General features: G+C 42.0%; 1 protein-coding gene across 2 annotated transcripts in view; it reads right to left on the bottom strand.

The window, feature by feature from the left end:
- LOC112456155 (integrin alpha-PS2) overlaps nt 1–22,634 on the bottom strand; it is a 62,591-nt gene that overhangs the window by 13,750 nt on the left and 26,207 nt on the right. For both annotated transcript variants that reach the window (XM_025018525.1, XM_025018524.1), the window contains exons 4-5: nt 11,487–11,652; nt 3,801–3,862 (exon numbers count right to left, since the gene is read on the bottom strand). In XM_025018525.1, the coding sequence (XP_024874293.1) occupies nt 3,801–3,862; nt 11,487–11,652 (228 nt within the window). The remainder of the gene's footprint in view (nt 1–3,800; nt 3,863–11,486; nt 11,653–22,634) is intronic.

Genomic DNA, 22,634 nt, shown 5'->3' on the forward strand with positions numbered 1-22,634 from the left:
TCTGCTCGTCGAACCCGAAGAATGCGCTTTTTGACGTGCCGAGAGGTGAATCAGAGGTCAGCCCGAGGCCGGCATCGGTCTGTCTTTCGGACCGCGCGACTCATGCAAGTGGGAAGACAATGATCGATGCGTTTCTCGCATGGAAAGTAATTAGGATAGGCAGTGGAATGATGGATTAAAAAACAGATGTGTGCATGTGTCAGGTAATATTTTTCTCTTGGATACGTGAATATCTTTATTTCGTAGACGTTAAGGAGGGGGGGAGGGGCGACCAAAGTTTATAATTTATAATAATTACATGTATTTTAAAATACACAGAGATATTTTTGAGAAGATTGTCATCTTCTCATTAATCTCTCGGGCAAAGTAAATAGATCTCGGGCCAAACTTTAGATCAGTGTTGCACTAATATTTTTCATCCTCCAGTGATTTCTTATCACACGCTAAACAGATTAGCCGGACAGTAGTAAGCAAATACATGCATTTGTCGTCCAAGTCGGTGTGACACGCGGAGACACGGTGAGCGCGCGCGGAAGAATCGAAAGGGGTCTACACGATGGTATACCCCCCATGGAGCTGCGGTCGGTCCCCATGCTTATACACGCGAAAAATTTGCAACCGAGACAATGGCGGGGTCGGGCTGCGCCCCCGTCTACGCGAAACACGACTGGCACGAGTTGTGTTCTGGCGCCGATCGAAAGGGGTTGGGGATAAAACGGGAGACGGGGGAGATGGGAGAGACGCACGCGGGCGCCGCATACGAGATTGAAATATAACCGCGCGGCCAAATATGTATGGGGGCCATGGTGAAATTTATATGCCGGGGTGCACACACGCGCCCATAAGTGTGCTGCGCTTAAGTGCACGCCAAATGCAGCCGGGAACCGGGAGATTGCAGCGACGACGCCGGGCAAGAAACGAGGCCCGGGCCCCTGACGAAGCAAGAAACTGTTGCGAGCGAAGCTAACGCGGGATAAACGAGGCTAATGCACGCGCGGATAGACGAGTTATCGGCTTTGAAAAATTGTAAATTGCATTTTTTTTTTCGCGGGCCACAATCGCAATAACGATTTTATGAGAGTATAATTCGATGTCGAGCTAAAGCTGGAAAGACAGCTGGTTATCCTTTTTTTAATCAATATTTATCAAAAACTTTTCTATTGTATAGGTATTTGTATATGACGAATATTCATGATGATTTTTTATACAAGAAGCGTAAAATAAATATGACAGATATGACAGAATATGTAAAGTTTGTTGATGATTGAAATAGTTATCAAAGTATACAATTTGTCCTGCCTTCTAATCGTATTAATATTTTTTCAACCCCCCCCCTCCCCAAAGAGGTATATGCATATCTTCTAAAATATAATAAGTGATTAAAATACGATAATTGATTATATTTACATAAAATATAATAATTAATTTATTATAAGTAATATAAAATATATTTAACGTTCACTATCCAAAAAGACGTCACAATTCTTACCTAACATTTTCGAAGACACGTAAAATACGAGATTACAATAAATAGTAGGGAAGATCGCGCAGCATTATGCCAATCCATTCATGTCGAATCCAATTCAGATTTTCTCTTTGAAAAACTCAACGAAAGAATACGTTCAGACTAAAGAAACTCGAAGGCTTATATTTCAATCGTCGAATCGGGGGTCGCGTACGGAGTTGGACGGAAAGTCGGGTTGTATCGATTGATAGTGATCGGCTATCGATCGATCTTCTCTAGATCACCCACCGGATAAGCCGCGGTACCAGGCACGACAGAGGTTGGTACCAGCAGCGGTGGTTTAACGCGAAGATCGATGGTGCGTTCTCGATGGCGTCAGGAGGGCCCCTAAATCACGCTCATCGGGATTTAGCGTACGCGAAGACTCCTTACTGCCGTTCGAGTTGCCGTACAATGGCGTTTGTTTTCCGAAAAGAGAAATGGCATACGCATTCGATGAGAAATCAAATTTATCCGAATTGCATTAACTTACATTATACTCGATATACTTAATTTTTGTTGCCGCACAACGAGATCATTATTCATTATTATTATCAATAAAATTTGATGATATCGACTATATATATATATATATATATATAAAATTAACAGGAGAATTTGTTTTGATGACAGAAATCTTTTAATAAGAATCCCTTTCCTCGTATAAATATAGTAAATATCAATTTGCGATACCACGTATAATGAGCGCAAAGTTAATGTCTGTACTATCAGGAAGCTCCGTTTTAGAAAGTGCCCGCAGAAATTATTAGGAGAAAGAGAATGTCGGCTAGTACACCTAAAATTACCACATCTGCGGCGTATGCACCGTAAGCGAGCATACGCGATTGGGATTGAGCGCGGGCGGACATATTAACATTGAATGCTGAAACGGAGCTAGGAGTCGGGTACGGTCCGCGGCATGCATTAAACATCTGCCACATAGCCGCGCAATTCTGAATTATACATCCGTGGCGAAGATAGGCCGATTTGAGTGTCCGCGGAATTGTCCCACCGTGCTCGCTTATTCTTTGGCGATAATCGAAGCCGTCTCGATGCGCGATAACGCCGATAACGGCGCGCACCGCCCGCGAGTATGAGAGAGCTCGTGCGCGTGGGATTTCTTTACCGCAAAAGAGATTAGATCTCACAGTCGCTAGGTCACTGACGATTCGAAAAACCGATTGCGGCACGATAGAAGTGTGTCGTGTCGTAATCGCGCGTTTTGTGCCGCGATCTTGCTTTAATCGCGACGTGCCTCGTAAAGTAATTTTGCTCTACGAACGGTAAAATAATCTTCCATCGACTTTCAAGGTATTAAAGATGAAACTGCAGCTCGATACCCTCGTTTTATTTGAATTTCTTTACGAAACTTTCTGTAATCTTTTTATTGTAAGTTTTACAGACAAAAATACCACATTAAAAAAAATCTTTCAAATTAGACATGTCGTCGATAGAAAATATGCAATTTCCATGAATGCAATTACTTTTCTAATGAGTCTAAATATTCTTGCTACAAAAAGAAAGAATAAACTATGTGACCATAATTTATCACGATATTTAAGATTTTTAGATCTGCGTCGACAGGTGAAAGTTGCGGCAGCTACCGATTTGTCGATGGCTGCTGCCGATATTTATCGCAACGTCGTTGGGATGAAGTGGGCATATCAACGCGTGGGGATTGTGCAGGTGCAACACAAACATCCTACGTACGGAGACAGGCCTACCCGAAGATGCATCTCCGAAGTGAAAAGCGAGCAAAAGGCGCTCGAGACGCCTACGATCCCTGACCCATCGGGCCCAGCGATCTGCCGGGGGAATCGGGCCTTGAACAAGACAATTGTATACGAGAGAGAGAAAGCTGCACCCCGCTGCACCATGCGCGGATGCGTTACGGCACGAATACGAATGCCCGGAACGACCGGAGGTGCGTAAGGTAGGAATTCGCATTCCTGGCCATATTCGGCCCCCGCTCGCGTCGCCTTCTAACTCTTTCGGGACGTCGGCAACCACCGAGACACGCCGCTGTGTTATTCACATTCGCGCGATGCGCTTTCGGTTGTCACTTGAACCGCCAAGTTACACAAAGACCTTTGCGCGGAATACCGAGACGTGAACACGTTTGAACCGACATAGCTTCGAACACGTCGACTGCTCAAGATAGGTCAGCGGAGTCAAAGATGTTTAAGTTGAGGCCAATATTTTTCACATTGCGATCATGTCTCGCGCATAAAAAAAAAGAAACCGTCACAACATCCTCTACATGTTATGGATGAGAAAGTTGAGCATCGTTACTTACCTTAGACATCGCGGCTCCTAAACCAGCCTGACAAGAACCCTGCCTGTGGTAGCCCCAGTACCCTAAAACGGAAACAGACAATTATATCGTTTCATCCTTGATTCCTTCAAACAGAGACATCATATCTCCAGAGTACAATTTGAATAAATTGTTTCCTATTGCGCAAGTGATAATTCGTCCAGATCATTTTAGTTAGATCATTTTCCAACAGTTGACTGAAAAAGTTAGAAATGGGAGCAATAGTAATTTTTCTACATTAAAAACTTAAATATTAATTCCAAAATTAGATACTAACAAAAATTGAACAAAATCGCAAAAGATATTGATAGAGAGTATCAATATAATAAAAAATAATAACAAATATGTAATAAATATAGTAATAATAAATCTTTTTTATCTGCCAAAGGAAAGCTAGCATCTCAAAATTGTTTTAATAGAGAATGCCATTTTTTTTATTGTATAAAGATAATTTATTACAGATGATTGATAGCACAGTTATTTAGGTTTACAATAAACGAACTCACAGAGTTCAATATACGGTGGACACTCATATCGCATTGTATATACCCGCATATACGCGTTTTTGTGATAGTGCAATAAATATCTGAGGAAGAGTAGAAATATGATACAAATATGATACTTAATTTAAGAATAATAAAATGTTGGAACAAGACCCATATACATTTTTAATATAGACAGAGCAGTATATAACGGAAGCTAAAATTTATTTTTATTTATATTCCTTGATTTGAAAAAATGAATTCGGACTGGAACATTCTGTAAATATATTAAATAGATGTGTATGCCCACGTTCTTGGAGTTCCACGCACTTTATCGACTAGGAAGTGAAGTGGCATCGCAGACCGGCTGCACGCACGAGCAAAAGTAGTGCATACATACACGCGTCATTAATCCCAGATCGATCTTCCGCCGTGACGCCTTCGCGATCCGTTTTCTTCGTCTCCGAACCGCCGTGACGAGTCGATAGTGCAAGCTGCACTGTTTTACACAACAGCGATCATGAATAGCGTGGCCCGGGAAACAGCCATCGAGTATCTACGCTCGTTAACTAGATAACGCAACAGCACTTTTAGATAAGCACTTTTAGACGGACGGTAATAACGGCAGCGAAGTCGAAGGGATCGACGCACGACGGGGCAATTACACTGAAATTCTTTCAGTTTGAAAGGGCTCCGCGCGTTTTTGTCCTACCGCGCGCGTTAAGACGAAAACGATTAATTGTCGTGCGATAACACAAAGAACTTTGCTAAAAGGAATTCCGTGCCAGACGAAATCTAACGTAGCAACGATGTCGTGTTAATAGACGAAATCTAACGTAGCAACGGTATCGTGTTAATTATACGTGCGGAGAGTGTAATGCGAGCTCGTAAATTAAAAGAAACGATTTAGCTTAACTAAATACTTTAAAAAGATTAGATTGTTTCCTGAAAAACAACGTACTGAGTATATGAATGACAGAAAATTATACCGGACAATGGACGATAATTGAGTCATCTGACAGAAATGCAATTATCTGCGCGAAGATTAATGATATTCATGCCTTTTTGTAGTCATTCTATTCGAGATAGATAAAATCTCCTATTGTAATATTCGTAACTTATCGCTATCGCCAATTAGAAACCTATCGTAATATCAGCATATCCAATAAATGACAAGAATCAAAAGATAATGGATCAATCTCGTCGACGTAATTACGATGTTATTACGATTAATCGTTGTCATTATTATCGATGAGGGTAAATCAGCGCTAACTCAAAGATTAATCTACCCAATTAACGCGAGGGTATAAATCTGTGGATCTCACTATTTAACGAGGAACAGCATTATACGGAAGTGACGAACAATCTGTGACCACGGGAAAAAATTTTACTTTCCGAAGAAACAGATTAATTCACATTAATATGTATTTTAATTAACTTTGGTAATTTTTACAGCCAGATCGACCGCTTCGCGAGGCGAATGGACGCGATGCAAGGAATTTACGGGTGCCGGCCGTTAACGCGTCGGTCAGTTCCGTAATTAGTCGCCGATGCTAACTGCACAAGTAGCAAATTATCAGGCCAGAGCCGGCTGACAGGGTCAGTGCCATTCAGACGCGGTTGCTGCGGCGGAGCGCGGCACGTCCGCAAGAAAATGCATGCGTGCTTGTATGTGTGTGTGTGTGTGTGTGCGAATATCCGGTGGCTCGACCCGCAGAATCCGACCTTCTTCTACATATGTGCACGTACGTTATGAGCGCAGCGGCAGCGAGCGCTCTTGACAGCCGATCGGTCACTTTAGACGTGCTGTCAGTCACGCAATTACATCAATCCGGTCGCGGTCGCCTTCGTCGTCGCTGACGACAACGACGGCGACGAAAAAGTAGATATAAAGCGAGCGATCGGCGCCACTCGTCGAACATCGGTGACACGCATGTCGCTTCTAAAACAGTGGCGGGACTCAATGTGCAAGCCGATGAAAGTTTCAAGTCACCGACTGCCAGAAAGAGTCTCGTGAAAATAATTTCACTCGGAGATGTCTGCCGATTTTATTTAACCCTTTCGATTTCCTATTTTCTAACAGAAATTTCTAATAGAAGTTGCATGTGAATAGAACTTGCATATTTCTTCAAATTAGAAATTAGTAGGACGCTCAAACTTCGTAAGCGATTAATTTTTATGTGTGACAATGCTAATAGGATTGTTGACGGTTGTTATCGGCGAATCACGATAATGGTATCATTCTCGTGAAGTAATAAAGAGTGCGCGTTCGACCGCGATATCGTCGGTGGTCAATCTATTTATAATCCGTCTCGTCCTCGCGCTTTGCAAGGGTGCTATTCTCGTCGGTAAGAGGCCACTCCGCTTTCAAACTCGAGTCGACATCGAGTACAAGTGGAAGAGAGAAGCTTTTTCTCATCCAACAAGAAAATATTCACGATTTTTTCTCTCTCTCTCTCTCTCTGATGCCGAAGAGCCTCAGAAACGTGTCGCGAAGTGTCCCAAATATAAGACAAGTATCTTTTTTATGTGCGTTTTGATTTAAATGCAACAGCCGGACGCTAAGTCAATAAACGAGACGATGAAAGATTTTGAACTGAGGATGAGTTTGGCCGTGAATGATTTTGACGAAGCGCATAATAAAGAAATCGGAGCGTTACAGGAGACGAGCTCGAGTTGTATGACCGACCCTTAATCGAGTTACGAGGAATGAATGGAGCTACTGTAATTCTTGTTCCACGTGCGTGTGTGCGCGCGTCGTCGGTGCGCGATTACGTATCCTCAATATGCATTATCGGGTCACTTCTTTTATTTAGAAATAGGGCATTGGTCGCAGTGAAAATAAGCAATTTTTATTCATTTCTACATCAATTTTTCAATTAAAGTTAATTTCAATGAGAAGATTCGGATCTTTCAATCAAGACTAATTTCAATTAAGAAACTAGAATCTTTCACTTAAGAGTTCAATCAATCTCACATCACATAAACGCTCGATATAATAATTTATCATATTTTATAATAATTTCAGTAACCACAAAATTGATTAATGTTGCGTGATATTGAAAATTTATATCGGTAATTCGAGAAGAAATCCTTTCTCCAAAGGATCGAACGACGCATTCTTCCTTCTTATACAAAATAAAATACGCACGAAATATATAATTACATATTTTAAAAAATTATTCTAATGAAACTGCAATACCGAGAGAGAAGGAATATGCTGCCGTTCGCTGGAGATCGGTAGCTCGATCGTAATTCAAGTAGGATTAAGTGCTAATTGGCCTCGTTAGAACGGTGCCGAGTTAGCGCCTTGGTCCGAGAGGCGCCTTCCAATTATTATTTTCTTTTTTTTCCAATTCCTCCGAGCCACTCGAGTGAGTGGGGCGCCTTTCATCGAGGAATGCACTTACTGTAAGTAATTCTCCATTGCTATCTTCCTTTTGTCAGTTGCGCACGTGAAAAATGTTTTCCCCTATACGTGCCACCCGACTTGTTCTTATTTGTTTCGAGACTATTAAATATAGTAACAAGATATATGGAGATATATATATATATATATATATATATATATAACAAGATATATAATTACAAAAGACAATCAATGAGAAAGCATAGCCGCAATTAACATTATAAAACGCGTTATAAAATGTAAGCTACTTTGCAGAACAATTCCTCGTAATTAATATTATTGAGATAACAAAAAATAAATTTCGCAGTTGTTCATATAAATATCTGTAGATGCTATACTAGAACCCATTAGAATTATATGTATTCACCGGTTAACCAGAAGTTGAGGTTCAAAACAGGGTCAAAGTGTCATTTCAGCCTTATAAGGTAATCAGAACAATGAACAATGCGATATCCGACCTGATTTCCGCGTAATCATGTTTCGTAAAAATTCTCCAAGACAGCTCGTTATCGATTATGTAATCATTCTTCTTAACTCGTTGGAACTGCCAGTATCGTCCAAGAGATAAGAAATAAGATATACTTTTACAAAATTCTCACCCTTAATATTTTCTATCTTTCAAAGTGCAATGAGTTATACTTTGAAAAGAATTGTTTCACTATCGAAACAAGCCTTTCGTTCATACATTGTTGAATTATATGTTTGTAAAGAAGCTGTTTGTGTTAGGAACTATTTCATACTATGTCCACTTGTGAACTGTTATGGCGATCTTACGAAGAAAATTACAGATGAAAGTCACCGATAGCCCCGCTGTCGCCTCTGCTTGTCCAAGTGGACAACAACGGACGGGCAAACAGACAGCAGAACGATGGACGTTTAATTCCAGAAAAGGCGATTATGAGCGACTTGATTCGAGACTCTGGCGTGCGATAAAGTAACGTCGACACGACGCTATAAACTCCGGGTGAGATCTAACGCCTTGCTAAAAAGACTCTACGATTCCCGGGAAAAGCGGCATCAAGCGGTTCGTTCGCTCGACTCGGCTCCTACAAATTGTTTAATTGCGCGGTCGTCGCGGAATTTCTGGACGATGAGCTCACATCATCGTCGTCATCGAGGCTGCGGGTTCGCTTCCGCACTTTGTGTTCCGCGAAGATATTGCTTCGGTGAATTCTGGTAATATTTATTTGGAAAGCTGCCAGGAGTGCCAGGTCACGCAGCTAACGTCACCCTTGTATAAAAAAGTCTTTTTGTATTTTTTTACAAAGTCTCACGATTAATTTTATACAGTCTTATATTTCGCATGAATTAAAATTTGTATATATCAATTGAAAAAATCGATAAATATAACAAGGAATAAAATTAAGATTTATTGCAAAATCTCTAGGCAGATTGTATTAATTTAGATATAATAGTAAATTATTAAAAGCAATAGTTGTCAATTTTATTGCTAAAAATTCACTGCTCAATTATTCACTTATTGCCTTAAGATTCCAATTACACCGTTTAATTTAATTATTCAATTGTAATTTGCGTTCAATTTAATGCGCACAGAGAGAACGGATATTCGAATTCTCCCTCAAACGACCGGAAGTGTCATAAAGCATGCAGTAGCGACGGGGTGGAGGATCGGTGGAGTCGACGAAACCCGGTGGGGAATCGGTTGCCGAAATGTTCGCTCGCGCGTGAGAAAGCGCGCGACTTTAATTACAGGAAAGTACGATTCTAAAAACGCGCGTCATGTTATTTGCGTCCCAGCAAACAAAACTCGTGAGCTACAGAGCTACGCTAATATAGACTATATGGCTTTAACTGCGCACAGATTTCCATAATATTTTCACAGATAAAACTTTCTAGAATTTAATTGGATTTAAGTAAAAAATGCGGTCCAATTTTCTCCAAAAATCATGAAAAATCTGAAGAAAAATTTATATAAAACCAACTTGGAATAAAAATTAATTTCTCCATTGGTTTTCCAGTGCGATACTTATTTGAGCTTGAATTTCTAATCGGAATCTGTGCGTGGAAAATTTTAAAAAAATTCTGTGGGTTATCAGCAATAAACGTAGTGTACAAAGAAATATTGCACGATCGATATCAGGTCGAAAACAATGAGTGGTTTACAACGCATTGCATTCTGTCTGTATCTATCAATATTTCTAATGCCTGGCGACAACTTGTCCCCGCACATTGATAACCATGAGATAAAAAGATACGGTACTTTTCAAGGAAAATATCAGGAGGTTATCAAAAAATACCAGTGTTATTATCGCGAGGAATAATAAGGACTAAACCTAGAAACTGAAAAGTAAATTTGAAATCGTTATATATGTTTGGAAATAAAATAACGTATTTTCTTTCAGTTTAGTTCGTGATTGCTTCAAAAATCCACGTCGTGAATTACAAAACAGTGATAAAATTACGTTCACTTATATTTATTTTCTATTTCCCCGAAAAAAAAATCAAATCAAATATTCTAATATATAATATCTGAAATTGCTAAGCGTGGTTGCATTCCTGCAGGGGGGTACGCCATTATTTTACTCGCTGACGTAAGTACTGTAAAATTATCGCTAATTATTGGTTTGAAATCATCCAAGTCGGGCGAGACAGTGCCGAAAATCGATATGTCCTTTGTCATTAAGACGACGATGCAGACCTACGTCGTCGGCAGGAAGTATCCTGTTACGTGACGTATTTACGGTCGCTATGCCTGGAGAACACGACCGTATGTCGGCTGCGATCCTTGTCGTGTCGCAAAGGAAATTCGTCCTCGTGAGATCCTCCGGCGAGGAGGAGGACACGGCGGGAGCTACCCTCTTGCGCCTCGAGGACGCGTTCGACTCTGTCTTCGAGAGTGCCTGTTTCACAAATGTTTATAGCACTCACGTCGCGAACGTGAGTTCCAGGCGCACAAAAATCTCGAAAGATATTTTCCTTTTTTTTCCCGCTCTTTCTCGTAAACCGAGCTAAATCCGGACGGCAACGCGACGCGCACACTATAAATCGTACCGCCCTTGAGAGAGAGAGAGAAAGAGAGAGAAAGTTCGATACCGACGACGGGGAGAGAACGGTGAGAGTGGAAATTAAACATTCGCTCCTGCGTTGCTCTGTTTACTTTACCGCGAGGTGAAGCTTTCGTCAGGGACGGGAAGTCTTCAGAACGGTTTTTCGTTTTGTTAACAATTGAAGAGGACGGAGGCGTGTGATAAGATCGCGCGCTTTCTTCGGACAGCAGGTATTAAAATAACGCGTACGAGATGTTTTCGTTGAGATAAAGTATAGATATAAAGTAGATAAAGTAAAGTCCTGCTCTTGGCTTTGTTTCATTTAACTTTAAGTGCGTAACTTTGCACATATGCAAAGCGACTTTTCGATGCTCCGTAAACTCATACTCTCCCTTGTAAAGTTCCAACTAAAAACGCGCGGCTTTGCACATTTGTAAAGACCCTTCTCTGGCCCTTCTTTCCCTTCTGGATGAAAACGCCCTTTTGGGGTTTCCCATGTGTAAAGAGTTCAAATTAGTAAAGAAAAATTTTCAAAACGTTTTTCTAGGTTTCTTTTAAACAGTCATTATTTATTTAAAAAATAGAATGCTACGAAAAATTACGCATTTAAAGGTTAATAGATCTTGTCTTAACAGAACATTCCAGTGTTCGATTTATCGGTATGTCTGACGTTAAAGACAGATTACGAATAGTTTGATTTCCTTTCCTGCTCCATATCATCAAGGATGTCAGAATTCAAGGGAAAGCGCGCAACTTTTCGGAAACTCACTCGTGCGACAAGGCGAGTATTCCTGCGACTCGTTGAAGTTATTAGCGACGACCCAGCACGTGCCCACTGGCTCTCTTCTGTTGCCCGCCGTGGATTCCTTGTTCCACCTATTGTCATCGTACTTCGGCTGCGACACCGAGAACCAGATGTACCTGGGCGCGCATGCCTGCAAACATAAAACAGAGATTGCACCGCTATTAACGACTCTCGACTGCCTTTATCGCGGAGACGCGGTCGTTTGTGCTTTCTAACGATCGCTTCGATCGCAATTAAAGCACGCGTCGTCCGGTTGTCGGTTCCGCCGGTCGTTAAAAGCGCTTACACATCGGGGAGGAAAAGGGAACGCGCGTACGACGAACTTGAAACCGCATGTTGCGGTATGTTTATAGTCTCACCTATACGTGTGACGGCATCACCGTCGACAAATCGCGCATTAAGGCTCGATTCTCACCTTCCATTTAACGTTGAGCCGTAGTCGCGGCCGGTGTAGCGGTATAAATCGCCAGGAAGATAGATTTCTACCATACACAACCGTTTCACAATTATCTCGGCGTGACCACAGGATTTTAGAATCTCCTCTTTGTAGCGCCGTAAAAGAGGCTGCGATAAATTAGGTGGGTTTTACGTTAATTAGTCTCGCATACTTTTCCGTCTCTCACAATAGGGGAAATATGACTGCGTATTGCTGTTCTGCCTAACGGCTCATTTAACGATAAATGTACGGCAGGAATACAGACGTGTTTAGTAACCGCGGGAGGCACATTGCGCAATGCGCACGGATCATTGCCGCATTTAGAGGTGTATACGCGCTTTCCGCGAGATTACAGACGTATTTACGTATACGCGCGGCTCGCGCACTTTGATGATTCCTTAGACGGTAAAAACTCCATTCTGCTGCATAATTTTCGCTGCATAATTTTCGCTCTGCCGCTAAACATCATGCATTACTAGACATTCGATTATTGCAGACAGATACCATTAATATTAAATTCATGCCTTAGGCCATTCTCCCATAAGTACGCCTTACATAGACAACCTGTAATTTGATTCCATTCCGGTAATGCACGAATGATCTTACAAAGTCCCTATTGCACGTAATGCAATCCTTTCCTCCAGAACGGATGTTCTTTCAATAAAAAACGTAACGTTAAGTGCGACGTTGATTTTAGCAGAAAATTAAGAAAATTAAGTTCCTACTTTTTATCACCGTAATTTCATAACTTAAATTCAAACTTGAAAAATTTTAGCTATATATATCGGTACAATTAGAGATGCAATTAAAGTCGATCTCGGCTCCCACATACGTCAAAAAGCTGCAACATAAAATAACTGACGGCTCAAGGTTATGAAATAATTTTTCTTGATTTGATTTCTGGTGCCCGTTATCGAAAGTAAGCAAGTCATGATTGCAAGTGAATGATTGTGAAAAATTGCTCGTTAGAATTTCAAGCAAGATCCTATCGTTCGCGACATGTTTTTTTCAGTCACCGACCAGTCCGAAAGACGATTGCAGAAACCGTTTCGTTAGACGGTCCGGTTTGACCGCGAGCTCTCTCTCACGCACAATGATCGTCGCATTACGTCAATCTGTACTTGGTCAACCAACCAGGAGCAGCTGATGGCCTTAATAACGCGACGTAACGTACGTGCGAGCGGTATAACGGCGGTATTTATGCCCGACGCCTCAGGTCTACGTTGTAAATCTCTCGAAATACGTGCCCGGACAACTCATCGCGAAGCACATTGCACATCAACGCGATTAATCGTTGAAATCGTGAAGCAACTGGCGGTGGCATTCTTCGGGTGCTATCAAGTGTAGCTTTATCGGGAAAATAAAGAACCGCGTTGTACGTACCACTTGCTAATATACTTTAAATGTTTCTCAAGGTTACCAGTAGGCGTAGCATAATGAGGTTGTATAACATAGTCTTTGCGAGATATTCTAGAGCGTCAAGGAAACGTCATTATTTTTTTCATATTTCTGCATTATTATGCGGTATTATAACAAAGATGATAAAATCTCAACTCGTCCAAAGATCGCTCCGAGACGCGTGGTTTCAGAAATAGCACGGTATTTTCTCGCGCGATTGCATAATTTGTCGCTGGCCAACATTTTAACTGTTTTTCAAGGTCGCCTGGGTAAATGGGCCTTAACAAGATGCACGAGAATCGCGTGAACGATGCCTGAGAAAGATGCTGTTTAGTGGAGTAAAATTATACGGGCGTAACGCTCGCGAGGAACTGTGCACACACGCAACCATGCATTATTAATTGCGAGCCAATTAAGGCCTGTTACAACGGTGCGTCATTATGTGCATCCCTCTTGAGGGATTGCCGTGGTCCAACCTTAATCGAAAATTACGAAAGGACTTTTCTCCCGATTAAGTCGTTCCCTAAAGAAAATGTAATCAGGCCGGTGATGGATCCTCGGTACTTGAGATTATCGGAAAGAGTCGTCCTTAATGACGATCCATTTTGTTTCGAGCGGACTAATTAGAAGATATCAGGGACGTAACTGTACTTAAACGACGCGTCATTATCGGTGTACCTCAAATTCGTACGGACGAGCCCTTCGCCAAGGAGGTGCCCGAACTGATTGTTCCGCGAAAGTTTTTGTTCGCGTTCGCAGAGCACGGCTTTTGAAACGATGCCGGCGCAGTACCGCAGGCCGATTGAATGTAATGATCGTCACGCTGCTGGTCTGGCCGGCCTATCGACGATCGTCGAAGGAGGAAAGACGGAGGAGGACGCGAGAAAAAGAAGACGACGCGCCGAAGTGCCGCAATTTATCCATTGCGCCAGTTTAGCTCAATCGCTCGAGTCCGTTCTAGTGCGTGCGATCTGCCCGTTTGTGAACGCCCGAAATCGTTCGTCGTACTTCGCCGATACGGGTCTCTGATAGGCCTGATCTGCCGACAAAGTTAATGTATTATTTCGCATGCGGTATACCCTAAGGAATTTGCATTAAAAGCGGAAAGAAGAGGCGACAAAACGAGAATTCTTCTCTGTTACTCCATTTTAATTAAATATTAATCTAATTTTTCAATCTGTCTAATGCATTAGACAAAGGTTTCATTATTCTTTTTTTTTCTATTTCAATCTATGCATTGTACGTTCATCAAACAATAAGATTATTCTTTATACGTTAAAATATACTGCAATTTTGCTCGGGGAGGGGGGGGGAGGTGTGAAAATAAGAACTATTCTGTCTGAGAAATACCAGAAATCCTGCCTTCGAAATGCAACATGATACATTGACACGCGGACGAGAATGCATGCCGTTAGGAGTCTTGAAGGCTTCCTTTACGCACGACTAAAAGCACAATAGCTGGAAATAATCAATCGCTGGAAAATGCGATAAATTATCAAGCGCGAGGTGGAATAGAACGGAGCTCCGATCTCATAGCCTCGAGAATGCGTTTCGACGATGCGAAAACTCGTGCTTCGCAATAAGCGCAAATAATTCGCGGTTCATTAGACAGAACAGAAGAATCTAAATGCCGCTGGCGATACGCCACTAAAGACGAGCCTTTGACTGGTATAGGGCAGCTCGACCTCACGGCTTTTGCGCAACCAAATCGCCGTGAACAAACACTGCTAATAGCCGGAAATTAGTTCCATGAAACCCGACTGTATATTTAGGGCGACGATTAAATACATAACCACGAGAAATTAGGAGATACTGTTTTCCTTTTGTGTGACAAAGTCACGCAATAAATGTCGTTCAAATTTGTAGAAATAAAAAAAATAACCAAGATATTTCTGCAATATTCATTTCTTTTTTAATACTTTCTACAGCGAAAGTGAATCGCTTTGTGCAAAATATTTTCTAAAGAGTAACGTGAATAATCTCACGACAGAAATATTAAAAAATCCATAACATTTAATTTTCAAGTCGTTTCCTAGATACAGTGCAACGGTGCATGAAGAAGATTACAAAGGAGTCCCGCAAACATAATTAAACATCGACATAATAGTCGTGTATCAGACAATCAGACTGCGCGATGATGATTCGGAGGAACATACGTGATGAAATTTCGAAGGTGTGGCTGGTTCGCGATTTGCGCTTCATTAAAGAGCGCGGAAGAATTTAAGGGGGAAATAACAATGTGTATGGTGTATACGTGTGTACACGGGCCGCTTTCGAACAAGCGTTTCGTGCGGCAGGAAGCTCGCGGCAATGAAATTGCCCCGACGAAAGTAACGTGCGTCTAATTGTAAGAGAACGGGAGGAAGGGAATAATAATATCCGTCTACCGCGGCGGGCGCGTTCCGCCTCGTCTCGTTCGCTTCTCCTCTCCGATTGCACGCGCGCGCGATCTACTCTTCATTAAAAAGGACCACTTGAGCTTAAAGATGGTTAATGACACGGTACTTTTAATGTCTTCACTCGGCCGCTCTTCCTCGTCTTTCACCGACGCGACGGCAACGCGCAAGAACCGTACGGCGCGGCGCCGCGTAACTTTTTCCCCGTCCCGTCGCGTCGGCCCATGCACGAAACGCCCTTAAACAGGCCGTTAAAGTGAACGAGAGCTCCCTTTTCACTCGGTCCTCTCTTCGACCGAGCAGCGCAAAAGCCTACGAAATGTTCAAGATACGCCCAAAGAACGTTTGAAAGAAGGTCTCTAGAGATGGTTTCCAGACGTTTGCGGCGTCTGCCTCAGAAAATTCTTCTTGCTTGAAAATCGCATATCGGCGTTCTCGAGTTTCTCTCTTTGCATCTCTCTACAAGTTTTTCATTTCCGTTACAGGGCAAGTGCATTATAGATACAACGCGCATAAAATGGTGAGACACGTTATTGTAATCTGCAACACCGTTTCGCTTGGCCAAGCAAGATCTTCCCATGCTCGATGCACTTATCAGAGCGTACTTTAGGACCTCGGCGGCGGCGACAACGGTTGCCTGGACGCGCACGTGCGTAACATGTTTTGAACAATAAAGGTCGAACGTAATAAAGAATAGGACGACCATGCAGGACTATATATGTTTTCGAATCCGTAAAGTTTGAACCTTAAGGACCACATTAGGCCAGATTCAACCTTGTGACAAACAGGCATCAATCTATTTTCGACTCGAGTGACGTAAACAGCGGTTTTTCCCATTCTTCCTTTCTCGAAGAAGTCGCATCGAATGACCTGATTAGCGAATGTTAAAATCTTCCAGAAATTTTTGAATCTTTGCACATCAAATTTTAACTGTGTAAACTTTAATACGTACGTATTCTGAAAAGCACAAGGATTTTGCCAGAGATATTAAAATTGAAAAAATTTAAAACTTTCGGTAAACAAATGCGCGTGTTTCGTAAGAAAGAAGCGAAGCTTCGTCTGCTGATTCTCCATGAAAAGAGGCAATCGACTTACAAATTATAGGACTTTTTTACGGTAACGCGAACACCGATACGCTTTATCTGCGTTCGATCGATAAATCTGAAGAAGAAAAGAGGGTATCGTTTCGATGGGGCGCCTCGACGGAAGCGAAAGTTATTTTGAGGACTTGAACGAGGTCATCTCGGGTCGAATACACGCAACGACGCTCGCTCGGATAGATCGAACTGCATTTTTAACCGGTTGACAGTCCGTTTAAAGGGCAGATTCATATTCTGTGATTGCCGTGAATAATTCTCCAAGTTTTTCTCTTGGCTTTTATTTCGGATCGATCAAACTCAACGGATATAAGAAAATAAATTGATGATACAAAAATCTCACTTTTCTTGGCTTGACAAAGTGTGTTATCATATTATGCGTTATATTCATTGAGGTTTCTTTGACATTTCGTATTTTCATTGTTATAATGTACATACAAAACGTATGTACATTTAAAAAATGAATACTTTACACAATTACAAAAGACGTATTTGAAATTCTTCTAGTGTTATTCCGTGTTTATCATACAAATGTTGGAGTCATGCTCTCGCGGTTACCGACCTGTGACTTATTGTTAGTTCGTCGTAACGTTAACGCAACGTATATTCACATATTCTTCTCACTCGAGTTGCAGCAGGAACGCATTAGGCTACCGAGAAGACATACCCGGAACTCAACGAACAGTAAAACACACGGAAAGTGGCACGTAAAAACGAAACAACAGGCAAAAGCCGATTTTATTTGGGCGAAATGGCCTGGTAATGGTCGGTCATAAAACGTCGTACGCTACTCGTCCCCTGTACGTAACAAACTTTAAGATATTTTGTTTATCCCGAATTAAACTAATGACAACGAAGCGAGAATTACCGGCGGAATTCACTCTGTGATCGCGAAGAAAAATTCGCTGATTCGCCAACATTTCTTGTCGAGTTGATGGCGACATTAAACTGTAAATAAGTGTGCATTTAAGTACCAAAATTCGCTCGGTCGAGATAAAACTCAATAACTTAAACGTTCAAGATTTCTCTGGTACATAAATATACACATTTGAGAGATAATCTCATCCCCCATTAATTTCCTGTATTATTATATCCATTTCTCTCGTTATTTCTTTAATGTCATCATTGATAAATGAATTATAATTATTCTTCATTTATTATTATAATCTCTTTTTACAAAACAATTTAACAAAAATTTGCTTAACTCTGCCGCAAACTTCTATGGGTACAATTTATCTCGCGATATGACCACTAAAGAGTCGCTTGAGTATATTCTGTGTTCGAATAAAAAAAAAATTAGCGAAAACGAAGAGGGGCAACTACCGCTTTTGGAAGCGCGAATAAATTATCCGGAAATATATGAATGGCTCTTTCGTCTGAATTTGCTCGGCTCCCGTAGGAACATCCTTCACCTGGGCTCCCGGCTTTTTGCCGGGGAAAAACAGCTCTCGCGAGCGACAGGATAACAGAGCGGCGGAAGAGGGATATTTACGTGATGAAGGTGGAGTCTAGAAGACGGAGGTGGTTTTGCGCGAGCACATCGCCTTAGTTTCGAGGTTGACTCACTTCGTGGTCAGTGAGTCACAACATTATTTATACATCATGCGGTTGCAGTGCGGTCCAGCCGCGGGATCGCGGCCCAGGCGCTTCAGATTGTTCGTCCAAGATTTACCTGCTTAAAGAGGCCTGAGGACTTATCAATCGGTCAATGGCTCACCCGCCTACAGAACTTGAGGATAATCATAAGATAGAATTTCATGAGTTTCGTTTATCGATGCGAACGCGTACGCGATAAATTCCACAATTAGTTTCTCATAATCCTGTATATTCAACGATTAAAATATATTTTTTCTATTTCAGTACGTACACGAAAATAAACGAAGTAAAACGCGCTATTTCGTAAGAAATACGTAAGTATATATCATTGCACGAAGATAAAAATATAACCGTACGAAATAATTATACGATCGTTTTTCTCCTCGATGTGAAAAATCTCGCTGTAAAATGTCTCGCGAGATTTTCTCACTGTCAGAAACGACGTTTCCGTATCCCACGTACGGCAACGTCGTCAGGATGAACGCAACAAAGTGCATCGTCCATATGAGCCGTCCGGAGGGCACGAAAGACCGCGCCGCGGGCAAAAAGCGGGCGTTTAACGGGCGTCGCAATTTGTCCCGCCGACAAAACACAGGACCGGAATGCGTATTGTCCGTCCGCTGGATTATCCTTCTGCCGCTTCAGCTCCTCCTCCCTCTCGTCCGCCTTCTCATCGGGAGGCGGACGAGAGGCGTTGATTCGCGAACAAGAAGTCATCGAAATTTATTTCTGATCCGAACGAGCGCGAGCCGCGAAGAGATCGGAGACTGAACTGGCGTAAATCTCGATGAGTTTAATTTTCGACTCTATATATAGTTACGAGAAATTAAAGTCATTTTCTTACGCATTTCCATTGTCATAGAGATCAAGTTTGATTCAAATGATAGCTTGTTCTCAATAGTTCCTATTAATGGATTATAACCGCATGAATACCAGATTGATCGAGATATTGCGCTCTATACCTAGCAAACTTTTACGACTGACATTTTCCATGACTTCATATACAGAAAGTTCCACTACTACCACATTACTTCAAGAATGTAACGATAAAATCAAAATTCTAAGCTACGGAAATGTTGAGGCTATAATACTTTCCAAATTGTAAGCCAGTTGATCAATTGTAATGGCTAAATTTGGCGCACTTAGGCCACGATACAGCGCACAATGGTAAAGGCAATGTACAACTATCTCAATCTTTCGAAGGAATTTTTTTGTCTTCTTTTTATCTCGATCACTAATGCTCTACTGCGCGATGCGCGAACACCCAAAAAAGATCGGCGGCACGTACGAGGACAGGATGATCAACGACGGCACGCGGTATCTTTCGCATAGCCGCGAGAATTTCTCGAACATTGTCCTGTCGGTTCTGTCTGGCAATGGTATTTCCATTCTCGCGGCCGCCGACAAACGACGATCTCGGACCCATCGCGCGCCGCACTCAGGAACCCGCCAATTCCCAAAAAGGGCGAGAGTATCAGAGAATGAAGAACGGGAGAAGCACGAGGATGAAGTGGCGGAAGGTGGCGCGGAACGTGAACGACGAACTCCGGCCGGCAGAAGACGAAGAGCACGAATAAAAGGGCAATGGAGAGGCGGGGGAGGAGGGAAGGCGGGTGGCAGCTACACAGGGGGTTCGACAGAAGGATGGCGAAAGGGGACGAGGATTTCGTACAAGGCTCTGCTTTCAGGCCGGGTCGCTGAGGTCGCGATTGTCCTCTGCTTTGATAGCGCGCGGTTGGACTTGCTTAACTTTTAATCGATGCGTTTTTGCCGACGACGACGACGGCGACGGCGACGGCGATGCGAAAGCGAAGGCGACCCGCCAACGGAGACAACAACATCGTGACTTTATCGTCCTGCCTCGACTATATTTTATTGTTGCCGATTGTTCCTTCGTTTCTGCCCCTCTTCACCCGGCGGGACGCTTTTTTGCCTCTAAAGAGTTCTTCGGCTCCGGTCCTTTTTCTGCATCGCTCACCGCATCCGCCGAATCTTCTCCTTGCAGATTTAATCAAAATCAAACGTCATGTTAGTGCAACGAAATTTACGATACGGCAATTTCGAATTGGATTAAAATTGAATGGCTATGCAGAATTGATTTTATAAATTATTACTTCTACGTGAAATTTGTTTCAGATTTAAAATTGGTTTTTGGAAAAAAATGATTATTTTCTTCAATAAGAAAGTTATCAAATAATAATGTCTGTAATGGGAGAATCATTATATTTACTCGATTGATTTTAGCCTTTCACGATATTGAATCAGTAAAATCATAATAGCAATAAGGAATAATCATTCGACAGAAAGTACATCGTCAAATCTCGCATCAAATGTATCGCAACAATGTATCGAACTGTACCTTCGCTTTATTTGGCAAGAGCGAAAGAGAGTGCGCCGAAGAAAGGGTCGAAAGAAGAAACATCTGGCAACAATCAACGCAAGAGCTGCATCTTTGAAATGTCGGTAGATCGCGAGAGAGAGAGAGGGGGGGTGCGACAAAAAAAAATAGATTAAGAAGTGCCGTTGAATTGGATCGCGGTAAAAAAGGACGAACGCGTGGATGATGCGTCCGCCGGAGGATGCGCGAAAGGGAGGAATGCGTCCAGCGGTGAAAGGTCCCGCCGAGTGGTCCTGGTCTCTATCCCGACGCGGACCTCGCATTTGCCGACTCGCGTGATGATGTGAAGACTATGAAGTGGACCTAACATTCCGCGCGATCTGCGGAATTACTCCGACACACGTTGTACGTAGAGGAGCGAAAGGGCAACCAGGAAGAGCGACCTTTTGGTACCGCCCTCGTAACCACCAGCTCGTTAAATCGCAACGACGCACGAGGCATCGCATAATGCCAAGGCGTCGGTTTGTTACAAGAGCCCTAAATCATGTTTGTCGGAATAAAATATGACAGTATTCTAAATCTATAAAAATTAAATTTATTTAATCCTTATCTATGTTTGACTGAATTTTAAGAAAGAGAAATAAAAAAAATCCATTTAGTTTTTGCGAGACCTAGACGACCTAGACCCCTAGACCCCTAGACCATGACCTTGTAGGAGATACAATATCGATGCATATAAAGCTTCTAATACTTTCCAGCATTCACGGAACCCTCGTCCACCTTTCGTATGCGGCTTCTGCGTGCGATCTTTTGTCTCGAGGGCAATTAGTAGCGTGACGATCGCGAGGTGATCGACAAGTTGAGCGCGTGAAATTCACCGCTAGAGATCGAAGACGAGTCATTATCCGTCAATGGCAATCGACAAAGAGCATTAACGAGTTTCTATTCGATAAGATGACAACCGCCCACGGATACTCACGGGCTCGACCTTTGTTCGCGGTGGCGATAAAAAGAACGTAAGCAGAAGCGAGAGAAGACATTTATCCGATTGCGCGTGTGTATCTACATGACATTTACATATAGGACAATATTTATCCAGCCATGTTAAACGTCAGTTGATTTAATACGTACGAATTATTCGTATTGGACAAAAGTTACATATCGCATAACAGTGTTGAAAGAAAATCAATTGGATTCTGTTAAAATATAATTATCTTTATATTCAATTATTTGACTGAAAAATTCTATGTTCAATTATTCAACTTGTAAAAATATTGTCTTGTTATAATTTTGATCACATACATAAATACTCGAATATCTCGATAAATTATAATTCTATGATTCTATATATAAACAGATTATATACGTCAAGATAGAAATCACACAAGAGAAGCTTTATTTGTTTTGTAGAATGACATCAATTTGCTTTATTACATTGATTGATGGATTTATCGCGTTTTAATCACCTTCATTGAAGGGATGAGTTCACATTCGGATCAAGCGAGACACGAGTTTGAGTGCTCACGTTCGCATATGGATTTTCGAAAGACATCGAACTCGCTGATAGACGTCAACCACGCGTGACGGGAATAAGGTAGCCGCGTCGACACATTGTTTTAGCGCCATAGACAGACGCATTAAAGTTTCTGCATGGTCGTACATGCATCTCACGCGCGCACCTCCGGTCATATTATAAGAGAAGACACTCGGCAACTTCCACCGGCTGTATCTTTTTCTCGAAGAGACTAATCACTCATAAATCGAGTTTTACCGGATTTTTATGAATCTCTTTTTTTTTTATTTTGAGGAACCTATTAGAAGTCTAGGAACAAAGTGATCGCATGCCATCGA

Source organism: Temnothorax curvispinosus, unplaced genomic scaffold (genome assembly GCF_003070985.1).
Source record: "Temnothorax curvispinosus isolate PA1 unplaced genomic scaffold, ASM307098v1 QBEX01006657.1, whole genome shotgun sequence".
Classification (NCBI taxonomy): Eukaryota; Metazoa; Arthropoda; class Insecta; order Hymenoptera; family Formicidae; genus Temnothorax; species Temnothorax curvispinosus.